An 18281-nucleotide genomic window follows, 5' to 3' on the forward strand; every position below is an offset into this window, starting at 1 on the left:
AGAACAGGCCAGCGGGTATGGCCAACAACCCAGTTTCTCAAACCAGGGGCACAGTGTAAAAAAGAACCATCATGTCAAATATAAGATGAGTGTGTTTGAAGAGGATCAATGTTCACTAGTATGGAGGAAAAAGATGAAATAGATTTTTCTGCCAGTTGATATTTCAGTGGAGGATGAAGCACAAGGCTACAGTACATGCACACTGGTAACTGGATTTAAAGAGGCTCACCACCCTGCTTTGGGGCCTAATGCTCTGAATACATTCATGAAGCGTATTCTTTTTGCTTAAAGCAAGGAATCTATGAAGCGGTCCTTCAAAACTTTCAATCGCACAGGGAAACAAAGCTGTGAGCTATTCACATGTTTTTAAACTTCAGAAAACTATTATTGATCGTATTAATAAATGTATCTATTTCAGTGTTCAAGTGTGGTCCGCAAGCTATCCCAAGTGGTCCGCGGGCAGACGTGGTAAAATATAATATAGATGAGTTGTTTGCAATATTGAACCAACTTCTATGTAAATCCAAACAGTTCTGCAACACTGTCTATGTAAGATATGCCAGTTTAAATCATACAGTATGAATCCTCTGACACAATAAGCAAAGTGCAAAGACAATAAGCAAGGGGGTTCAGTGGTTAGGCCTATTGTATAGAGTAGACTAATATACTGTTGAAGTAGGTCTAATCTTTTTTTTTTTTTTTTTTTAGCTAGGGTTAGTTAAGTGGTCCTTCGTCTGAAAAAGTTTGAGAAACACTGACCTATTTGGAACAACTGAAAAATGCAATGGCTATGAGCATATTACTTAACTGAATTGTTATAGCTGTGTGTATGTGTGTGCGATAGATAATGTGTGACATGTGTGATGACCTTTATGGGTAGGAGTTATCATCTGACTTTTGTGTTGGTCAAATCAATAGCTATTGACTGGTTATTTCACCCAGAGGCAAATTATGTAGCTCGCATGTAGGTCACTGCTTTTCCTGTACAGATTTGGAGATCTGGACAGAAGTACACATACAATTCAGTTTTACCCTTTAAAATAAAATATAAAATACCTTGACTAGTAAGAGCAAAAACACCAGGAGGCCAGGCAAAATAACAGTACAAAGCTTATCAAAAATTTAATGGGGGGGGGGGGCAAAAAGCACATCACAAACATATCAAACCCTTCCCTATGACAAACGATGAAACAACAATAGAAAAAACCCCACAAGCCCTTCTCAAGTACATTTTTTATACAACCCACCTAGTTTTATTCAGAACATGTGATGTGGTGTTGCAAGAGTGCCATCACAAACAAGAGACGGTTTAAATGAAACAAACACAGACAGGAGCATATGGGGAGGATCTGTCAGCTACCAGGCATGCTGACAGCACACAAATTACCCAGAAGTAATGAAGTAAACATAATTATGGAGCTGTGAAATGATTTTCAACTAACCGCAGATGCTAATAACAGGTACTCCTCTTGTCAAACAGAATGCTGATTGGTACATGCACCAAATGAACGAACATGTACAGTAAGGAACGTTAAGTGGATTTTGATTTTTTTTTTCAGCAAAGTGCATTTTTAAAGTGAACAAATTTTGAGAAACAGGATTTTTTTTGACACAGCATAAAACTATGGCCGTTAATGTAAAAAAAGTCTGTGTGAGCATTTCCTGTGTCTGTGTCATCGTCATGGATAAAACGGTGTGTTGAGCAAGTTATTGCTTTCAAAAGAGTCAAATAGGTAGTGCTGTAAAACACCTCCCCTTCTATATGTAGTGCATGACTTAGTGTTCTGAGGGAGAGTAACCCACTCATCGCCTCAGGTGTATGGCAAGGGGTGGATGGCACAACGCACTCACACCCACAGTATATATAAAAAGTATGGCACATGGTCACGTAGCTAACCACAGACAGACTTAGTCATAACAATGCTAAAGCTTGAAGTGCACACACAGTGCAGCTGTGGGATTTCTGTGATGATCAAAACCACACTGATGTGATTAAGGAGATGAGTTCATCTGTGACGTGTGATTTTGGTAAGCAAAATGTTTCAAACCCCCCCCCCCCCCCCCTCCCCCAGGGACAGTTAACACATTATAGGCTGGTGATCCTGTTCTCAGCAACAAAATCCTTCATTTTTCATTTCAATACATTTTCATCGGTATTACAAAAATGATATTCTTATCCCTGATTCTGGATTGGCTGAGGTGCTGAAGCCTCTTTGTTTGTACAGAGACTGATGGGGTCAGCCCTCTTGGGGGTTGTAATGTTTAACCATAACCATGCTATTGTCCCAACAACAACAACAACAACCCAACAACATCCGCTGGTTTGTGTAGAAATACAACTCAAGAGTAATCTATGTTACACCAAAACATGCACTACATAAACAAAAAAAAAACACTACCTAAAATTCAATAATGTATATCCTTCCAACAGGAACTATGTCTTACAGGCACATGGACACAAAGTGCCCTGGATCTGGCTGGCAGGCTGAGTCTCTCTAACAGTACTGGAAAAAGTCACTGAGGAGGGTGGGAAAGTGGGAAAGTGCATCTGTAACGTGGATGGGTGTTTGAGTCCATAACGGTCTCACAAAATACCTAGAAAAGTCTACAAAAATGGCACTGAGTGTGAGTAGGTGGGGGGGTGGGGGGGGGGGGGGGGCGATGAGTCCAAACACAACCACATCCATGGTCACAAGTGTTTCATATCAAGCAGATGAGAAAACAGAGCAAAATTCATCCACATATTCTTACAATTTTACGAAAATACAATAAGGTTGCTTCATCTCGATCAACTGCAGCAAGAAATTACCATTTTCTTTTTGAAGGTGCACATTCATTGGGAACAACATGTTTCATGTAAAGCATGCATTTTTGTTTTATGAGATCAAAAGAGAAGGACCATAACCAATTACCATTTGCATAGTAGTGGTTGCAAACATTCCATCTTCTATTTAACAAATAACACTGATAAACTCATTCCACTATCTGGTACATAGCCAGCACTGACCTTGTTTGATTGTCTTATATGCACTTGAAAGGTGACCTAACTTACAGTGAAACTGCGGATAGCATGCTGGATTGAACTATGATCTAATGTGAATAACGGTAAATGTGTCTTGTGAATGAATCTGTGATTTTGATGGACGGATGAACCACTTTTGAGAAAAGACGGACAGAGATGGCAAATTCTACTTGTGTCCTTTTATGCTTTTGGCAACAAATGGGTTGCGGTAAAAAAAACAATTCCCGAAACAACGGCATTGATATCTTGCATGGCAGGCGTCACTTGGCTTCGGTTGACATTTTGCACATCATGAGGATCTGCTTCAGGGCCTTCTGCACATCTTCATCCATTTGACCCTGCAAAGGACACAGGACTTGAGCGAAATGCTAGCAGCCACTCTCCAAAGCTAATCAGATGTGCCTGCAGCATTCCAGCCCATCTCTGATAACCTGTCTTATCTACTGCCACAGCACTGGGCTATGGTAATTAACAGGGTGACATTTATGGTGAATTTCATTCCACCGATATGATCACAGACCTGGACAGCATAGAGGAGATGCATCCTGTAGACGGACACAATCTCATGGTGTTGCTTCTTAGATTCCTATTGTGGGGTGGGGGTTGGGGGGGGGGATAAAGAGCGGCACAGGGAGAGATGAAAAAGAGCAGTTTTAGAGAGGCAGTGAGAAGAACAACTCTGAAACACTTGCTAGTTCTATTAAACCACACCCAAGTCCACAATCTTTAACAGAAATGTCATGGGTCACCTCTTCAGAATTCCAACTACTTCTCACACAGAGTTATAAACTGAAAAGCTGTAATAATACACAGGTCCTCTTGAATCTCAACAACACACACACACACACACACACACACACACAAACCCACACTCATTCAGCTGGTGGAGCCCACCCTTAGCCGTGTGAGGGACTCACCGTGAGCTGGTGCTGGAGCTGCTTGATCTGCTGCTGTAGGGCCTCCAGCTGCTGGCTTTGCTGCTGCCTCTTGGGGGCGCTGCTGCCACTGTAGGACAGCTGGGACAGGCTGTTCAGCGCCTCCTTCAGCTTCGCAACCTCTTTCGACAAATCGTCAATCTGGAGTAGAGGGTGAAGGGGGAAATAACAAAGGCGTGTGGGAATATATCTTTTAAGTTGGGTATAGTATTAGTAACTCAGGTAGGGAGACCTGGTGCTCCACCAATATTACTGTCAGGCGGGGATCACATTAGCCAGCGGCAGGTTTCCTATTGTTCTCTCTGGTTCGGCAGCGGAACGGTGGCAAGGCTGACGTAATGCTAGCGTTGAACAAGCTGAGCATTGCACTTGGTTCAACTTTCAAAGCGCAATGTGAGCTTATTCAATTGACAAATCGTTTCTGTTGCTTAGGAACGAGATAAAACTTATTATGGTGTGAGCGTTGCGTTACGTTTGCTGCTGCCGCTGGCTGATGTGATCCTCGCCTAAATCATTTTACTAAAAGATTAATAAAATAGACACCTTCAGCACATTCACTGAGGTCACTTTAGAAGAATAGAGGATAATAAAAACATGTATTTTGGTAGTATTTCTTCAGGAGTTAAAATTCAAATCTATTTCTGAAAGTTGATGTCATTATGGAAGTCTAGTATACTAATAGTCCAGTGGGCTTGACCTTAAGGAATGGGACAGATAGCAAACCTTCTTGTTCTTCTCCCTCTCCGACGCCACATGGTTCTCCACCTGCTTCTTCAGGTGTGCGATGAGATCCTGGGCCTCGCGGTGCTTGGCCCCCAGCGCGTTGTTCTCCTGCAGCCTGCCGGCGGCAGTCTCCTCCAGGGCCCGCTTCTCGGCATGGCCATCCCTGGCCTCCTGCCAGGCTGCGGCCACCTCCAGGGCCATCTCGTCCTGCTTACGCAGCGCATCCTGCAGCAGGCGGGTGACGCGCGCCGCCTCGGCCTCCAGGCGCTCGCGCAGGTGCTCGTGGTCAGCGCGGGGGACCGCGTCGTCGGGCGTGCGCTCCTGCTCCACCGCGAGCCGGTTCTGCAGCGCGTCCACCTGCAGGCTCTTCTGGCCGAGCTGCTGCTCGAGCGCCGCCGCCCGGGCCTCCAGGTCCTTGATGGCGCTGCCCAGGGAGGACACCACCTGCGTGTGGTCAGCCAGCGACACCGTGGCCTGGGCCTGGGCCTCCATCTCCTCTCTTAGCTGAGCGATCTCTTTGAGCGCCTTGGCGTGCTTCGCTTCGCTTTCCTCCACCTTACGGACGGCGGCTTGCAGCTCCTGCGTCTCCTTGACGGAGCCGGTCGGGGAGTCGCCCTTCCCCCCCGCCGGCTCGGGCGACTGGCTGGTCTTGAGCTGGCTGCGTGCGGCGCTCAGCTCGCTCTTGGTCTCGCTGTAGGACTTGGAAAGCTCGCGCAGGCGCCTCTGCAGCCCCTCGATCACCTCGCCCGTCTCCGCCTTCATGGCCTCGAAGTCCTTGGCGGCGGCCTCGACCGGCACCATGCCCTTGATCGCCACCTGCAGGATCCTCACCTCCTCCTGCGCCTGCTTGCACTTCTCGGCCAGCTGCGCCTTCTCCCGCTTGAGCGCCTCCTGCTGGACGGCGTGGCTCTCGCGCTCGTGCGCCTCCTGATTGGCGGCGATCTCCAGACGGCACTCCAGCTCTTGGATGCGGCCGGCGTCCCGCTCGCCTTGCTTCTCAGCGCCGGCCAGCTTGGCCCTCAGCTCCTGCACCTCCTGCTCTAGGCAGCCTTTCAGCTTCTGCACCTTCTGCATGACCGCGTCGTCCACCTCGGTCCCAGGTCGACCCGCACCTCCACCGCCACCACCCTGGAGCACCTCGGCCCGGAGCGTCTGCACCTCCTGGGTGGCCCGCAGGTACCTCTCCTGGGTGGCGGCCAGCTTGGCCTGAAGCTCCGCCACGCTCTCCAGCATGGCCATCTCGCCCAGCGGCACAGGGCTCAGGCGGGCCTGCAGCGAGCGGTTCTCCTGCTGGCTCTCCTGAAGTTTGGACTGGACGCTGTGCAGCGTCTCCCTGAGGAGCAGGATCTCATCCCCGCCACCGCCGCCACTCGGGTCCTCCTCGACGGCAGACGCGTCTTCGGCCTCCGAGAGCGACGGGTGCTCAAAGTCGGCCCGCGTGGAGTGGTAGGAGGCGTTGGAATCGATGCTGTTGGGCCGCGAGTCCTCGTCCTCTCCTTGTGGCGCTGGCCGTTTCTAGGAGACAAAGAGACGAAGCAAGAGAAAGAGCGAGAAAGAAGAATGAGAGCTGAGAACAGAACAATGTGAGAAGAGTGACCATTTTGTCAACTGTCTGAAAAAAAAAACTAAAATGCGACTTTAAACCAACTGCAAACTGAATAAATAATTCTTGTCAAAATTAACATTGTGAGAGAAAACAACAAACAAACTCACACACTAAAACACACATATTTTCCATAACTTTCAGGCTTTTGCTATTAATTCAACAGAAAGATAAACAGAAACACTGAGCTAAAGATATGTTTTTCCCAGACTCTAAGCCTTTTGAACTCGCTAGCAGAGAGAGCACTCTGCCATTAGTCCTGCAAACATGAAGGACCTCATTTACGGTTTCACTGTGAAAACAAACATAATCCTCATTACTTATTTAAATCCTTTTTGAATGTGGATGCAGACACTTGGGTGCATATACGAATGCTAATGAACAGACAGAACAAACAGATTCTTTCAGTCACACATATAATTTCCTGAAGTGCATCTCAGCTTTGGATCTGGCAGCTTATACAGTAGCAATGCCACCTTCATATCTAAAATTCTTAAGGATAAGCATATTTGGACCATTAGGATACTTCGACATGTGTTGTATCATTCTAATAATAGTTCCATAACTAGGTAGAGAAACTAGGCTACAGGATTTCCAAGTTGGCACAGTTGTTATGCATAAGTAATAACAAATAATAGTAATGAGAAGAGGAATTAAAATTTCCAGTGGGCCGCGGCTGAAGTGCCCTTGATCAAGGCACCTAACCCCTCACTGCTCCCCGAGCGCCGCCGTTGTAGCAGGCAGCTCACTGCGCCGGGATTAGTGTGTGCTTCACCTCACTGTGTGTACACTGTGTGCTGTTTGTGTTTCACTAATTCACCGATTGGGTTAAATGCAGAGACCAAATTTCCCTCACGGGATCAAAAAAGTATTTATACTTAGTAGGGCAATATATTTGTATACGTTGCATGTTTTCATCTTTTAACAACCATAGCATTGAGATAATCTTTGAAATACTTTGAACTATTAGGTGTGTGCTGTACATGTTTTCTGTAAAGATATGCTAAACACAAAGCTGTTCTTCATGCGTTAAATATCATCTATGGAAATTATTTATGGAAACGTGAGCCTTGCATTTTCTCCCTCATATTGGACTTAATACACTGTTTTTTATTCTGGAATGGCAAACAAAATTGGACTTGAATTGAAGGGCAAATCTTTTTGATGTTTGAGGGTCAGGAGATGACAACCCAGAGGAGATCGCTTTTTTTAAACACATCAATATGACCAAAGTTATGTCATTAAGAATTTATGATCAGAATTAATATATCACCAGTGAGAGAGATTCAGATCAGTGGACACTGGTGTCGCACCAGGACCAGGCGATCATCTCACAGTAGAGCCTTCCCTTGGGTTCTGACGTTCTGGAACTCACCTTGATGATCTGCGAGAGCTGCTGGTTCTCCAGCGAGAGCGCGGCCACCTTGGCCTGCAGCGTGGCGACCAGGGCCGCATCAGCATTCCCCCTGTGCTCTGCCTGCACAACAAAACCAACAGCCCAGCATGACCACCATGGCAGACGGCACATCCCTGGCCCTTTGTGCTGCCGCCCAAACAAGAGAAGACAAAAGCCCTCCGTTGCCGTCATGGCTCAGGAAGCCGCTGAGCCTGCGGTGTGTGTGCCGTTTGGTGTGTGTGTGTGTGCTGTGGTGGTGGTGCCGTTTTGTGTGTGTGTGCTCCTGCTCAAGTCTGAGCCAAATTGAGTGCCAGACTGCGGCAGTGGCATCACACACACACACACACGCACATACAGTACACACCGCGGTGAAAACTGCTTAAGCCAAGACAGATCCGCTACACTGCTTCTATGTCTGAAGGACTTGGAGAAAATCACCTGCCGTGACCTCAGACATTGTATTTAATCAAGCAAACAGGAAGTCTTTTTTCTGAGTTAGTAACTTGCATAAGACTTTCAGAAACACGTGCAAATGAATCATGCTGGAGTTCAGGGCTGTTCATTTAGTGCACTTTAATTGCCTGTCAGCTTTGAATTGGAGTGTGCCTTGTGGCAGTGGAGGTAGTGTGTGTGTGTGTGTGTGTGTGTGTGTGTGTGTGTTTGCATGTGTGACAGAGTTGGAGAGTTAAAGTATATTTGAGAGTGAGACAGAGAGAGAGAGAGAAAGAGAAAGAGAGATTGAGGTCTGCCTTTCCCTGAAGGCTAACCTTTACCTGAACAGGTCCAATAAAAAAAAAAAACTACAGCTGGTGAAATGGCTTCCAGAGAGTACAAGTGGTTGTGGATCAAAGTCTGGACCACATCAGAGAATATTAAAGGGACTGTAGTAAACACACACACACCACACTAGCCTTGGGCTCAGTCTGCTCCACAATCTGCTTCAGATCTTCAATGGTCTCCAGCAGCATGCTCTTCTCCTCCTGGAGTTTCTCAATCTCCTCTTTCAGCGCCATGCTACGGATCTCATCCTCCTGTACACACACCGCATGCAGACACACACAATTTATGCATGCTCACTCAAACATAACACACATACAGTATGCACACACACACACACGCATACACACAGCCATGTTGACATTTGCACACACCAGACCCAAGCTGTTATCTGTAATTGAGTCATTCCACATAATGTCAGACTGTTAGGCGTTAGGTTGTTGTTAACTCCACAAATGCGTGTTAGATGGACCCCAAACACAGGCCGGCACTGGACTGTCTCGGGGGCTGTTTCTGGTGCTCTGGTTCTCACCTTGTAATTAAACCTCTTCGGTGTGTCACTCTTGGCGGAGGACGGCGTTCCCGTCGGGGTCAGGTAGGGAGGGGAAACGATGCCTGCCAACTGAGAGCCGTAAAAGTTATTCAGCGCACGCGTGAGTCAGGGAGTGTTTACACTGCGGGCGCAGGAGAGGGGGAAATACCTGGGATGGCTTTAGATGATCACAAACACACAAACAAAGCCTAACGTGCCATGGGCCTTGACTGTAAAACCCCAAAAAAGACTGGCATTTTTCGGAAAGATCTGAGTCACAAAGAGAAACTCGACCAAAATGGTAGAGCTCATTGGCTCTTTCATAGATCCTCTGCCAAGAAGGCTATGGTTTAACCCATGACGCTTTGTTGCTTTGTTTGTCTGGTTATTTGACTGACACTCATGGGTGACAAGTTGGTTTTGAATTGTAACATGATGGTGGAGAAATTGTTAATTAGCTGATTCTGTATTACCAAAACTGGACTTTGTTCATCTTTGCAATAAAGGACGTATCCGCCAAGTTCATGACCAAGGACTTGCAGTTGGTCACTTTTTCGTAACCGATGTACTACGACAGTTTGTTGCTGTAAAGTGTTTAAATAAATCTCAAATTGCTTTTGTCATATATGTGTAGTTAACTACAAAAACAAATATACATTTTGGACAACAAAAGAAAAAGAGTAAATTGGTATTTTTATTTTACTATTGCTTCTGAGTCTGACCAACTGATCTCTAAAGAGCTCTAAAGAGGATATGTGCAGGCTACAGTCAATCGCACCCATCACACTTGGGAAAGAGAACAGTTCCGTAGCATATATAGGTCTAGAATATGCATAATAAACTATAGACTATACCTGAGATCACTTAAAAAGCCTCTTTGACTAAAAAGACTAGGGAAATGGCTAGGGAACACAACAAAGGCATCCAGCAGTTTAATGAGAACAAGTAGGTCAACACCTTACAGCATCCTATACTTGCTCAGATGTTCACCATCACTGGCAAAATAACAATGCATCGTAGGCTATGTTCAAAAGTAAGAGGCTTTGGATACATCTGGCCCTCAATAAAATCTTTCATAGAAAACATTGTTGAGAAAAGATTTTGATGATTTTTGCCATCTTTACACATCCTTGCCTGGATGAGTGAGCCTGACATAATCCATGCGCCAATATTTTCCAAGATTGTAGGCAAAGGGCAGTGTTTATAAAGAGCAACATTGAGCTAAACACAAACATAACCTGTTCAGAGCAGCTTTGAGACGCAGCATAAGTTATACCCTGTCACAAAGTTACTCCTGAAGTTACCTAGATAAGCTAGTAACCTCACTCACCAACCTCACAACCTTCAGGATTTCGCTAAACGTAGGCCTGAATTCAACTTGGCGGGAAACCTCATTGGGCATCTGCATGAATTTAGTTTCACTTTCCAAAGCAGAATGTGTTCTTCTTTGACCCATTACTACACCTTTCTGACACGTTTCATGAAAATCAGACCAGTGTTTTTTGAAATACTGCTAAAAAAAACAACCAACCAACAAACAGATATGGTTTAAAACACAACAGCAAAAAAGAAAACATACATATATTTCAATCTATTACATCATCTTAGCTCCAAAAGAGAGTTGATGAAAGAGGCTAAAGATGACACATCCAGCAGCCGAACCACACAGTCAACTGACAGACACACAGACATAAGGAAAGGGGCAGGCAGACAGGGGTGGGTTTTTACCTGTGTCGGACTAATAGGAGGTGGAGGCGCTTTTCGTTTTTTAGGGGTTGAGTTCCTGTCATCATTTACCCAAGCAGCCATATCATGCTGAAGGGGAGTGAGAGGTAGAGAGAGAGGGAGGGAGGGAGGTGGGGGAAAAAGACAGAAGGAGCAAAGGGATAGAGAAAGAGGGGAGAGAAAAGAGACAGAAGTGTGTTTTTTTAGTTGTGTTAGTAAAGAGAGGTGGGGTTTTGATCTACAGAGGATGCTGAAGTCAAATTAGGTCATCACATGCTCATCTACAGAGGATGCTGAAGTCAAATTAGGTCATCACATGCTCATCTACAGAGAATGCTGAAGTCAAATTAGGTCATCACATGCTCATCGTGCTTTCATTTGAAGTGTATCACATGAGTCTCGTTGAGAAGAAAAGGAGTTCACACAATTTGTTCAAATACCTCCAGTGCAACAAGAGGTTCAGGCACAAATAGAGATGGCAGCTACAGTATTGGCTGTAAATGCACACTTAAGCCTGCGCTCTGTGGCAATCTTTCTGAATTCTGAGCAGCAGAGTCTGGATAACCTGAGTGGCTATTTCAAAGTGGAAGGAGACAAATGCCTACCTGTGGAGTTTTTTGTGGAGTCTTATTATCTGCAAGGACAAAAGAGAATGTTGCTTCTCAATAACATGTATAACCATTTCCACAAAACAAAAGACTTTGATGTGAGACTTAATCACCAGAAGATGGCAATGTTTGCCTGGGGAGGAAGCAACAGGCTGCATTGGTGTCATATCATTTTTCACCACTAGGTGAAAAAGGGGAACATGTATTTATGAGATTGGGTAACAAACCCATTTCACAGTCTGAAGGAAAACCTACCTTTGGTGCAGACAATATTACATAAAATATAAACCAGTGTAATTCAGTCCAAAGTCCAACATTAATATTTACACTTTCTAAGGGCCGTGTTGAGAGGTACAAAACCTCATCATACCTGAGTCGGCTTGCTGTCTCTGGAGAACCGAGTTGAGAACATTCCGGACTTCGGCGCTGCCAGAGAGCTTGGCATAGTGCAGCACGTCGCAGCCCAGGGAGTCTGCGGCCCTGAGATCGGCTCCACACTGCACCAGGACCTGTACCGCTGCAACGCAGCGGCCCTCACAGGCCAGCATCACGGCCGTCCTGGGGGTGGGGGGGGTCAGGCACCAGTTAGACAGAGATGCAGTGCCAGTGACTATGGCTTGACCAGTCCAAGCAACATCAAAGTGCAAAGGCTCTGGGTATCAGGGGACGATGGCTAATGAAGCTCAAGGGATAACTAACATGTTGTCCTTTTGATGTGGTCTGGTGTTAGTCAGACCACAATTAGGGTTGAATATTTTGTGTGTTTAAATGTGGACACATGATGTGTACCTGCAGCACACTCAAAAATGCTAAAATAACAAAAATGTTCAACAAGAACAAAATATGTTAAAAAGTGTGGGCAAGCGTTTCAAACTTGCATTGGGGAGCTGAGAGCGTACCTGCCGTTCTTGTCACGAGCGTTGACATCGGCCCCCCACTTCAGCAGGGTGCTGCACACGTCAGCATGTGAATGCCTGGCTGACAACAGCAAGGGTGTGAAGCCCTCCTGGAAATATAGCACAACACCCACACACAAACAAACAAACACACAAACACACACACACACACACACACACACACAGTGTCATCATGACAAAACCAAAAGAAGTTTGTCCATTTCCTCTTTTTGTTCTGAGAAAGTCTTATCTCTATACTTTGCAAATCAGTGTTCAAACATAGCGTTTGCATCATTGTGCTGCTGGTTGTTGTGGGTATTCCCCGCTGTATTGCATCATTGATCCAAAGCTCTTTTACTTGTCAGACTATTTAACTTTCTATTGTGGAACAGCTGTATAATTACACAAGCCATACTCGGAGCGGTCAGACATAATTAGTAGATGCCTTTTCGTGTCAGACTCCATTTATGGGGAGAGGGAGCTTGTCAAAAGACAACATCACTAGGTCAGCGAAGGGATGCAACAATGCCTGCACTCTAATTAACGCTGGGAAAGGCCTGACACTGTGGTCTGCATTTCACAGACAGACACACAAAAGGGGGTTGCTTTAAAAAGCCTTTGGCTAGCGATCCCGTCTTTCCATGGTGCTCTGACAGAATTGGATCTCATCTCCTATCTGCTGTCCTACCCCTACACACCCACACACCCACACACACACAAAGGTCACTGGGTGCTAGCTAATTATCCAGGTCCAAGAAATTGACACAGCATCAAAATCAGATTTAAGAGCTTTGACACAACTCAAACCATAACCTGTGCACTCCTCTTCTCCCAACGCTGTAGCCTGGGCCATGACTCAAGGCAGCAATTAGGGGCTTTTTCACACCTCCTTCCTTCCTTCCTTTCTGTGTACGTCAATTATGCCTTAAAAAAAAGAGACCCCTGTCTAGGGGTCGATGTTCATATGCGTCACTGCTGAAGCCCGTCATCAAGACAGTCAAGTGCACAGACTTATACAACCACAAATTCCACTGACCACTTATAAACCGAGCACATACTGCATTCTACAGCTGGCCTTTTCTATGACACATTTTTAAATGCTGACCACCCCCACCGGCACCAGCACCTTTGACAACATGGTGCGGATTGTATCGGTGCACTGTGAGTAGAGCCAGCGCCGGCTGAGGCGGATTTATCTAGCCCACTTGGCGTCATAAGTGAGTTGTGTGACCTGTGCGCTTAAGTGCCTGCTAACGGTAGTATCAGTAATTTAGCGTGCGACCGGGAGAAAAAAAACCTCGGCGAGGTGACACATTCTTTGTGCGTCCACATGGTTTCACAACACGCTCTCAACACATACTGGCGGTGGTAAATAGGACGATAGGCATGCACCCAACGTCTTTTCCATCAAACTTTGCATACAAACAAAACAGGACGTGACTGGTCACTCTACACCAGCCTACCACCAAGAATTTTCCAATGTAATGGAATAAACAGACAAACCATAAACAAATGAATAAGAGAGCAGTGAAAAGAGAAAGAAGAGCACAGAGACTATATGGAGTAAAGGCCCATTCACACCAAGAACGATAACGATAACTATAAATAAATATCGTTCTCGTTAATATGAATGACAACGTTCACACATAAACTATAACGATAACGACATGAAGAACGATATCGTTGGGGATCACTTTCAGAGCGATTTTCAGAATGATAAAAAATTAATAGCCAATCAGAACCCATAGAATTTTAACCGTCACATTCATTAACACAAGGAGAGACTTTGTTTATCGTTGTTCAGTGTAAACGCTTTTATCGTTATGGTTATAGTTATCATTCTTGGTGTGAATAGGCCTTAACACCACACCTGCATGTGTGTGGCCTCATGTACAGAGGCCATGCAGGCGGAGAATCTAGGGCCAGGGTGACTAATTTAACAATCTTACTTTAGACATCTGGAACATTAGCAGTGGGTAGGAGGTGCCAGGGAATTTTATGGTTACTGTTTAAACCAACAGAGCGGGAGGGTGAGTGAGTGCTTGGACAAGTTATTTTCAGAGGCCTGGAACTGTGTGTGTGTGTGTGTGTGTGTGACACTGTAGGGCACGTTCTCAATTTTCAACCACTCCACTGACCTTGCTCAACTGTTTTTTTTTTTCATTTGCAGTGGACCATACTCTGTTTGACTAGTGAAATAAGAGGCCTCTAACTACATGGCCCTACAACAGAGGTTCTCCTTAAGCATGATCCAACAGTAATGTTTAAATATTCTATACATAACTTTGACCAGCACCATTCAGGTGCCTCAGTTCATTTTAAACTGGACAGCTTCCAAATAAAAGATCCAACCACAGAAATGAGTTTCTGAACTATACTGTACACAGTTTTGAAGACCACCGCTTTTTCAAAGAGACAGCTATAGCCAAGTCCATTGCAGGGCCAATCTCTTTTAGGTCAAGCCAAGAGATTGAAACTTGGAATAGACTGTGCTCCCTTGTTTGAAAGCTGGCTAACTTTGCTACACAAGTCATTTTGTTTGAGATCATGATTTATGAAAGCAATAAATTGAATGTTTTAGGTATTTGGTTTTATTATATGTCAAGATTAATTTGCAAGTAATGAATGTGAGATTGCAGAGTTGGATCAGAACGTTTGGAGCTTTGGAGCTAATACACGTTTACATTAGTATGCGAAGGAGAACACATGGCAACTGATAACTGTACTGTAAACATTCAGTTCACTGACCATGGGGATTTTATAACGAGCCAGTCTCTTCTAACATACATTTATTTCAAGATGCAGGCATATAGGCATATAACAAGTGGGCATACCAGACAACCCTTGAAGAATAAGTTCCAGATGCACTCTCACTCTCAGATCCTGGAGCAGCCCAGCGGCTTCAGAGCGAGGCTTTTTGGACTGTCCACTGCTCACCCCCTTAATATGGCCGCCAAGAACTTCCCACAATGAGATGCAGAGAACCGCGTCGGCCTGGCAGGGCAGCCGGCACTTATCAGTGCTAATGTCTGCTGCCAGTGCTGTTTGATCACCAGGTGCCTCCCCGCACACACAGAGCAAATGAAGATTAAGGGTCTCTTTTATCTTTTATCCGCAGAGAATCAAAGCGTCATTCTTCTTACGTCGCGTGTGCAGATCCCTGATGTCTGCTAGTAATGTGTGTGTGTGTGTGTGTGTGTGTGTATCTGTGTGTCTGTGTGTGTGTGTGTGTGTGTGTGTGTGTCTGGGGGACTATTAGGGACATCGAGAATAGTCCTAGGGGAGGGGAAAATGGGGCGTTTGTCCGGGAGCAGCTCCTCGATCAGATGGGTGATGAGGCGGGCTGAAGGAAAAGGCATGGTAGCCTTTACACAGGCCTCGAGAGGGCCAATTTATAGAGCAATGTTGCCCGATGCCTGTGATCCATGAACCATGCTTCTATCGCCATGGTGCCATAAGAGGCCTTCACATCCTTTACACATTGAACATCGTGAGTGTGCTGAAATGTTCCGATCTTTACTACTGATTGAACATCGTGAGTGTGCTGAAATGTTCCGATCTTTACTACTGTTTGAACTTGAAGCTCCTATTTACAGTGGTGGTTTTCTGCATGCACAGCCCTAGACTCATGGCACTAAGAAATGTCTATATGTCTGAAAGTTAATCCCCATCATCCTATGATTTCAATCTCTGTTCTATATTAAATATACAACCACACATTCATCATAAAAGATTTGTTGGAGAAAAAAAAAGTCATTGCATTAATTAAAGCACAAAGTATTGCCTCTTTGTATGAAATGTGTAATATAAATATTACATAAACTTGCCTTGCCTTTGTGAAATGTATGGCGGAAATACGCATTACAAGTGATACAACATCATACTTGACTAGAAAACCTTGTCAAAGTGAGACATATGGGTTGCTCCTGTGGGAAAGACTTCATGTCACTATGCTGTGCTGCTTAGCAGTGACAGTCAGCATCTGCTGAGCAAAGTCTCAGACCCCTGACTGACTGACTCAGAGCTCTCATTTTTCTCTCATGTCTTTCAATTCCGTTTCCCCAGCCCACATTCTCTCTCTCCCTTTCAATGTCGTCCCTGCTCTAAGCGAGCCCATCTGGGTATTATGTGGGTAGAGAAAGCCATTCTCCCTTCCTGCTCTCAGCCTCTCTCAGAGAAGAGCTCAGACGAGGGGAGCTAATTAGGAAGACCTCAAGCATACCAACGTTTCCACCAGACTTTGTTGGAGCTCACAAAAAGCCGACAACTGTGAATTCACTCCAAAATTACTCTCCTCCATAGAGATAAAAGATGAATCATATCAGAGTGGGGATGTAATATAATAGCAATGCAGCAGCCCAACAGATTCATCAACACAGCAGCACGAAAGATTCATCTTAACAAAGATAAAGAGAAAATTACCCCAAATGTAGAAGCTTCTACGTTACGAAAAAGAAAGAACAAGGAATTGGACGTGGTGAAATGGTGCAAGACACTGGTAGACAGAAGTATTTAAATATCAAAGGCCTATACAAATATGACAAAGTGCATATGCAATTAAAGTACAAAAACACTATGCAGAAAGGGGGTTATGTTTTGTCAAATTGCAGAGGGGAAGAAACTGTTTTTGAATTCCACCAGTCATTGCCTGATGCATAGACGGGGTTTGTGTATGCCCACTTGTGGCACTCAGAGAGTGAGGAGACGCTTAAAAGCCTCCGTACGGCCCCAAACAGCCGCAGGGCTGCCAAGGCTAATTGAAGTAAACAGGCGTGTTTCAACTGGGCGCGTTGTTGCCACCACCGAGGTCGCCTCTAGCAATCTTAACGAGAGCTTTAAAGCGCAAAGCCTCCAGGGAGACACAAAGAAAACATACACCATTAAAGCAGAGGGAGTGGAAATAAAGCAAAGCAAAGCAAAACAAAACAGAATAATGATTGGCCCTTCACAGAGACCTCAAGTCTACCTAAGTGACTTTAATCACTGCAACCTCAACATACAGCCCTAGTTGGATATGCTGGTAAGGTGTGATGTTTAATGCACGTCACCGTTGGATACCAGAGCAGTTGGGTACCAGAGCAGTTGGGTACCAGCTGTAGTGGACTTTTATGGCAACAGATAGAGACATCCGACTGAGAGAATTTTGTTATAAAAAATGAAGGCGCTAAAGGAGCTACCACAGCATGGAGCACTTACCGCATCCTTGAGGTTCACTAAACACTTGGTTTCACACAGGAGCTGAACCATCGCAACGGTTCCACACGCAGCTGGAGAAGGGAGACAAAGCAGAATAAAATAAAACAACCTAGAACCGAACAATACTCTAGTCTAGACCCGAGACCTAGAACCGAGACCTAGAACCGAACAATACTCTAGTCTAGACCTGAGACCTAGAACCGAACAATACTCTAGTCTAGACCCGAGACCTAGAACCGAGACCTAGAACCGAACAATACTCTAGTCTAGAACCGAGACCTAGAACCGAACAATACTCTAGTCCAGACCCGAGACCTAGAACCGAACAATACTCTAGTCCAGACCCGAGACCTAGAACCGAACAATATTCTAGTCCAGACCCGAGACCTAGAACAATCAGCCCAGAAAATGACTCTGCAGCATCACCCTCAAGTCCCAAAATACTACTCAACAGCATTCATTCTCAATCAGCACAGATGGGGGAAAGAGCATACTCCCTGTTAGAGAGACTCCACTTCTGCTGATAATGAGGCCATCATTATGTCATTATCGCAGCCTCCTTATGCCCTTTCATTCTAAACAGACCCTACTAGAATTGCTTTCAACTGACTAGAATCCTACCATCGCCTTCAAACTGAACTATTCTGATTGGGACCAGCGTGGTATTCTATAAGGTTAATCATAGTGGGAAGCCTATATGATTAGCTTTGACTGACCTTTGAATGTCACTGTATTCTCAAAAAAGAAGCCAAATGGGGAGGCGTTTTTTGCCTAATGACAACTTTTATGACTGGGGCAATTAAAACTATTAACTGTAGCTTAACTGGAAATAATTTGAAAAGTTGTTTGGGGACAAGGCTAACCTGAA

General features: G+C 45.1%; 1 protein-coding gene across 5 annotated transcripts in view; it reads right to left on the minus strand.

The window, feature by feature from the left end:
- Window positions 1-1097: 1097 nt before the first annotated feature.
- Window positions 1098-18281, minus strand: part of rai14 (retinoic acid induced 14) — a 54404-nt gene continuing 37220 nt past the window's right edge. Inside the window, exons 7-18 of one of the 5 annotated variants that reach the window (XM_042059355.1) lie at window positions 17414-17484; window positions 12221-12327; window positions 11692-11879; window positions 11319-11347; window positions 10717-10803; window positions 8989-9078; window positions 8591-8710; window positions 7659-7760; window positions 4681-6195; window positions 3940-4098; window positions 3543-3608; window positions 1098-3360 (exon numbers count right to left, since the gene is read on the minus strand). In XM_042059355.1, coding sequence (XP_041915289.1) covers window positions 3283-3360; window positions 3543-3608; window positions 3940-4098; window positions 4681-6195; window positions 7659-7760; window positions 8591-8710; window positions 8989-9078; window positions 10717-10803; window positions 11319-11347; window positions 11692-11879; window positions 12221-12327; window positions 17414-17484 — 2612 coding nt within the window. In that variant the 3' untranslated portion in view covers window positions 1098-3282. Of the gene's footprint in view, window positions 3361-3542; window positions 3609-3939; window positions 4099-4680; window positions 6196-7658; window positions 7761-8573; window positions 8711-8988; window positions 9079-10716; window positions 10804-11318; window positions 11348-11691; window positions 11880-12220; window positions 12328-17413; window positions 17485-18281 lie in introns of all 5 variants that reach the window. The other 4 variants (XM_042059354.1, XM_042059353.1, XM_042059357.1 and 1 more) reach the window with 4 other exon arrangements.

Source organism: Alosa sapidissima, chromosome 13, assembly GCF_018492685.1.
Source record: "Alosa sapidissima isolate fAloSap1 chromosome 13, fAloSap1.pri, whole genome shotgun sequence".
NCBI lineage: Eukaryota > Metazoa > Chordata > Actinopteri > Clupeiformes > Clupeidae > Alosa > Alosa sapidissima.